A 6,000-nucleotide genomic window follows, 5' to 3' on the forward strand; every position below is an offset into this window, starting at 1 on the left:
AAAATTACTGTGGATGAGATTCAGCATGGCTGAGACACACATGCGTGCGCACATGCACGCACCCCCCCAACACAGACACACACACAGACACAGACACACACACACACACTAGTGAGGTAGACCTCCCAGAGGGACCAGACTCCAACTGATGGGAGGCCCCCAGGTGGTGAGAAATGAGTTAGAACATAGGCATTGCGGGTCCTCTCCTGTTTTGCTGGACTGACAAAATGTGGAACTCACCAAACTTCCAAGCAGAGATTCAGGCGGTGTTTTTTAAGGAATGACCGTGAAGAAAAACTACCCAAGTGGCAAACAGTGACACCTGGCATGTTGTTTAGGGAACAGCCACGCTGCGGGACAGAGCCAGGGGAGGGGGCCCGAGGCTGTAGGGCCAGCTCCTGCCAGAGGTGGGATTCAAATATCTCTTCTGAACCCAGGAGAGAGGGCAGTGTGCTCAGTGCAGCCTTTGCCTGCAGGAGGCCTGGGTTCGGCTCCCGCAAGGCTCCCTGTACCCCATCTGGAGCGAGCCCCTAGCAGAGTCAGGCCTGGACCCTGAACACTGCCGAGAGGGGCCCAAAAAGAGAAAAGAAAATCTTATTTTGTTTTGTTTTGTTTGGGGGCCACATCCGGAGGTGCTCAGGGCATACTCCTGTCTCTGTGCTTGGGGATCACTGCTGGCGGGGCATAGGGACACTGTATGTAGTACCAGGAATCAAACCTGGGTCGGCTGCATGCAAGACAAGCACTTTAACCCGCTGTACTAGCTCTCCACCCCAAGAAACTCTCTTTTCTGCCCTTGCCAGGCAATATCCCAGGCTTAAAGAACACACGGTTGCATGGTTATTCATTCTCCCAGTGGAAGTTCTCTCATGTTTTGGTCACCCTAACTTTTAAATGACCCTTCTGGTACTATCCGTGTACCCCACAGAACGGAAGTCACAACATAATATCCAACCCAAATGTAAGGAGTCCACATGTATGGGAGAATGACCAGGTTCGAGGAATAATTGCCTAGAATTATCTCTATTACATGATAGTCACTCTATTACATGATAACCTTTTAGTACCTGTACTGCAAATCATTATGCCAAGGCTGGGGTGGGGGGTGGGGGAGACTGCTGCCATAGAGGCAGGCTGGGGGAAGGGGCAGTGAGGTGGCAGGAGGGAAACTGGGGATGTTGGTGGTGGGAAATGTGCACTGGGGAAGGAATGGGTGATGGAACATTATATGAATGAAATCAAAGCAGGAACAACTTTGTGACTCTATATCTTACGGTGATTTTTGTTTGTTTGTTTCTTTTTTTTTGGGTCACACCTGGCGATGCACAGGGGTTACTCCTGGCTCATGCACTCAGGAATAACTCCTGGGGGGACCATATTCTGGGATGCTAGGAATCGAACCTGGGTTGGCCGCGTGCAAGGCAAACGCCCTACCCGCTGTGCTATCGCTCCAGCCCCTGATTTTTTTTTTAAGTATCCCTATTTAGCTGGGGTGCACCCCTTTGCTTACTGTGCTGTGGGTAAGAGCAAGCCTGGGGCTCTGGGCTGTGCTTTTGTGTTATTTCAGGGCAGTGGGGCTGCGCTGGGAAGAGGGTAGGTAAGGACAGATGGTGGGTGGTAAGGGTGCACACACGTGCGCATGCGCGTACGCGCACGCACGCACACACGCCCCATACAGGTGCACCCTGAGTCTGAGGAAATGACTCCCTCCCCCTGTGAGCAGAGAAAGAGAAGTACTGGACAGTGTAGCCTCAGGAAGAGGTTTGCTCTCCACACCCTCAGGACAAGGGGAGCACGGCAGGGGCTGGAGGCGAGGCCAGGGACCCCGCGGGACGCTGACCGTGGCGCTAGGCACTAACCGGCCCTTGTCCCCGGCGCAGGGCTGCAACAGCACGACCTACATCCAGGACGCCTTCCAGCTGCTGCTGCCGGTGCTGCAGGTCTCCCACATCCACACGGCCGCCCCGAAGCCCAGCCCCGACCCGGGCCAGGCCCCGCCGCTCTGACCCGCGCTGGCAGGCACGTTCCCCGCCGGACACGCGCCGCGCCGCTCTGCACCGGCCGGAGGACCCAGCTGTAAAGAGACCGTCCGTCCTCTTCCGACCACCCTGTTATTTTTACACGGAATTGTGCCCTTTTGTGTGTTAATTTAAACTTGCACCGCTTGGCGATCATTTCCTGTCATCTGAAAATCTCGTTCTTTTCCATTTTGCTGGCCAAGCCTGCCAATTTTAGAAGTTAACGAGCAGACCTGGACTATTTTTTTTTTTTTTTTTGGTTAATGAATCCTTTAAACGCCCACCTTCAGTGTTCCCATTCTGCAATAGGAATGACATCACCACGTCATTCTTAGCCTGGACTTAAGTTCTGTTACATTCTTGTCATGGGCAGAAGATAACACTACCGGGGCCAGAGATAGTGCAGCGGGTAGGGTGTTTGCTTGCATGCTGCTGACCCAGGTTTGATCCCTGGCACCCTGTATGCCCCGCACCCCCAAGTGCTGCCAGGGGTGATCCCTGAGCACAGAGCCAGGAGTAAGCCCTGAGCATCACAGGGTGTGGCCCCAAACAAACACAAACAAATGATCACACTACCTAGAGGTTTTTCTTGTTACGGTAAGGGAGAAATCTGTGTCTCTGTGCAGCCATTCATTCTTAGAACAGCACTAGCTGAGCCCCTACTCACAAGTAGGAACATGATCAAACCAGCAGAGGCAGACATTCTAAAAAGGCAGCTTATAATATTTCTTTTTCTTGGGGAGGGTCACACCCGATGGTGCACAGGGGTTACTCCTAGCTCTGCACTTAGGAATTACTCTTCGCGGTGCTCAAGGGACCATATGGGATGCTGGGAATCGAACCCGGGTTGGCCATGTGCAAGGCAAATGCCCTACCCGCTGTGCTATCACTCCAGCCCTATAATATTTCTTAAGATGCTTAAATCTTTGTAGCTGTCCTAAACCTGCCCAGTTTTGAAGGACAAAGTAAATAGGTGACTCCTAAATGTTATGCCACTCCAGGATTCAGTGTCATTTTCTTTGTGGGGAGTGCCGGGCCCCCCAGGTGCTCAGGAGACGGGGGTTGTGCAGAGGATGGGGAGCACTGGAGAGTCTCAGCCAGCTGGGTTGGCACTTCCGTGCAAAGGCCTGAGGATGTGACGAAACTAACCCAGGCCTGCAGTGCCAGGGATGCTGAGGCCACCAGAGGCAGCGCCCAGCAGTGCTGGCGCCACACTGTGGTGCCAGGGTGGGACCTGGGCCGGCTGCCTGCTTGGCGTGTGCCCTAACTGCCACCTGCCTCCTGGCCCCTGTGATCTTTCTCTGTGCTCCTGGATCTGCTTTTTTTTTTTTTTCCCCACCCAGACTCTAGCTGTGGAGTAAAACTGTAGATGAAAAGAAGTCCCCAGTGGCCAGGGGAGAGAGGTCAAGTGACCGTGCATGCGCATCTCTGGCTGCACAGGCCACTCCCATCACCAGCACTCCAGGGGAAATAATCCTGGTGACCCTGATGTCATGCTACACCCACAGCCGCAGGCCCCGAAGACCCATACGGGCCCGGGGCAGCCTTCCTAGCACAGCTTGGCATGTGCACAGAGCACTCGGGTGAAAGCAGCTCAGCTCAGCGAGGTCGGCACCCCCCAGGCTGCATTCTCAGTCCACCGCAGTTGAGCAGGAATCCACTGATGACACTCGCTGGTGGCAGGTGGCACCCTGGCTGCTAATGCACGTGCGGGCTCAAGGGAGGCTGGACTGGTGCATGGGCTGGGAGAAGCTGCAGTGAGGAGCCTGACGCCAGCAGGGGCTCGGCCGTGGGCCCCCCTGCACTCACTCCAGAGATGATGCTGATGAACATTCCTAGGCTAGAGCCCTATCAGTGCCCCTACAAATGCAAGCGGTTTTGCCTGCTGGCTCGGGGGCAGATGAAGCCTGGGTTCCAGGGTGCAAATCCCCTTCTCTTTTGCTTTGTTTCCCTTGATGAGGTCAACCGCCTTTGTTCCACCCAGGCGAGGGAGGGCTGTTTTCATTGCATCCTACTTGTTAGCATTTCATTTGTCTCTGCCCTAGATTTCATGGGTGAATCTCCTGCAACAGCCAACTAGAAAACCCAAGAACAATTTATTTGCTATCTAGGAAAAAAAATCTCTGTGGGATCAATTAAAGATGCTTTTTTTCCTACTTGCTCTTTGATTGCCTGAAATGTTTCTATTATTAAGTCTAGAGCACAATGAACTGATGAAAATGGTGCAATTATTTCTTCATAAATTTGAGACTTTTTAGAGAGTGAGCAGAGGAAAGGATTTAGATTTTATATTTCTTTACATTAGATATTTAGCATTGGAAAGATTGATCGATGTTAATTGGGAATGTTAAAGAGAAACAAATATTTTCAAAAGCACCCAATTCCCAGACCTCACCTTGAAGCCTATCTGTGTGCATTTAGTGCATAGCAAAAAATTTAACCATAAGAGAAAAATAGAAATATGTTTTTAAAATGAGAGAGGAGGAACCAGAGCAGCTTGCCTGGCACATGGGTAACCTGGGAAGCCCAGATGGGCCCTTGAGCCCTGCCAGCAGTGATCCCTGAGCATAGAACAAGGACTAAGCCCTGAGCACTGCCAGATGTGCTCTCACCCCAGAGAGAGAAAGAGAGAGAGAGAGAGCAAGGGAGGGAGGGGCAGAGTGAGAGAGAGAAGGAGGGAGAGAGAGAGAGGGAGGGAGGGAGAGAGAGGGAGGGAGGGAGAGAAAGAGAGAGAGAGAGAGAGAGAGAGAGAGAGAGAGAGAGAGAGAGAGAGAGAGGACAGAGAGATAGTCCAGGGGTTAAGGTGCGCTTGCCTTACACTTACTTGGCCAACTTCTGTTCAATTCCCAGCACTGCATATGCCCCTGCTCCGCGCCCCCCCACCCCCGCCACTCCCTGAACCCCACCAGAAGTGATTCCTGGACACAGAACCAGAAGTAAGCCCTGAATGCAGCTGGCTGTGCCCCTAAGAAACAAAAATAAATATATAATGAGAGAATTGTTCTCCTGAAAGTAGCTGACATTATTTACGTTATTATTTATGTACCTTTAAATCTGTGGCTGCCAGACGGAAAAAATAGGCTGAGAGCTGGTCCTGCAGCCTCCTTCCTGGCCGGAGAAGTGTGGTTTGTTATCACTTCAAATATAGCCGCCCCCTAGAACCACTCGCACTCAACACGATTTCCCCCCACTGCATCGCTTTTAAATAATTGTTGCTGTGCTTCGCTTTAAAACCTAGCGAAGAGCCGTCTCCAGAGCTGGCCAAATGTCAGTGAGTTCCTGAATGAATGATTTAGTAAGCTCACTTTGCAAGTTTTATATTCCTTCCATCGGTCTTTAATAAATCGTGTCCATTTGACTCTGTGCAATTACCCCAACAAAGCAGGCCTGGAATATTTTTTTTTCCTTCTGTTACCTCCCATGCAAAGTATCTTCTAGTTTAAATAATGAATATGGGCCTGTGGCCTGCACTTTATTAAATAAAAAAGCATCAAAAGCACATTTCAAATTCAAAGCAAAATGCCACCAAGAAAAATCGCTTATCGGTCCTGTTATATACAACTTTTATGAGCAAAATTGAGTCCCCACGCTGCAAAGAGAGGCTAGGCTTCATTTTCCTTCTGAGAACAGGCTTCTTTTCCTCTGGGCCTCACACGGGGATGCTCCGGGAGCCCGGGGTTTAATGAGGGGGTCGCTCTCGGAGGCCAGGGCAGCTCTGGTGGGATGCACACCCCCTCAGCACCCTCAGCTCAGTCTCGGGAGTGCAGGGCCTGAGACCAGCGCCCCGCCTCGGACTCCAGGGGTGTGTGAGAGCTGTGGAGGGTCTGGGTGCTGGTTTTGCTTGTTTCGGGGCCACACCTGTTGGTGCTCAGGGTTTACTCCTGGCTCTGCGACCAGGGTCACTCCTGGTGGGACTCAGGTGAATTGCCGGGGACTGAACCCAGCTGGAGCGCCTGCCCATTGTGCTACCACTCCAGCCCTG

The 6,000-nt window shown here is 52.0% G+C and overlaps 1 protein-coding gene across 1 annotated transcript in view; it reads left to right on the plus strand.

Annotated features, from left to right (window-relative positions):
- Positions 1 to 4,174, plus strand: part of FAM114A1 (family with sequence similarity 114 member A1) — a 68,789-nt gene extending 64,615 nt beyond the window's left edge. The window contains exon 14 of the mRNA XM_055139372.1: positions 1,881 to 4,174. Within this exon, the coding sequence (XP_054995347.1) occupies positions 1,881 to 2,006 (126 nt within the window). The 3' untranslated portion in view covers positions 2,007 to 4,174. The remainder of the gene's footprint in view (positions 1 to 1,880) is intronic.
- Positions 4,175 to 6,000: the final 1,826 nt, after the last annotated feature.

The sequence above is a fragment of the Sorex araneus genome, chromosome 5 (genome assembly GCF_027595985.1).
Source record: "Sorex araneus isolate mSorAra2 chromosome 5, mSorAra2.pri, whole genome shotgun sequence".
NCBI classification, from domain to species: Eukaryota; Metazoa; Chordata; class Mammalia; order Eulipotyphla; family Soricidae; genus Sorex; species Sorex araneus.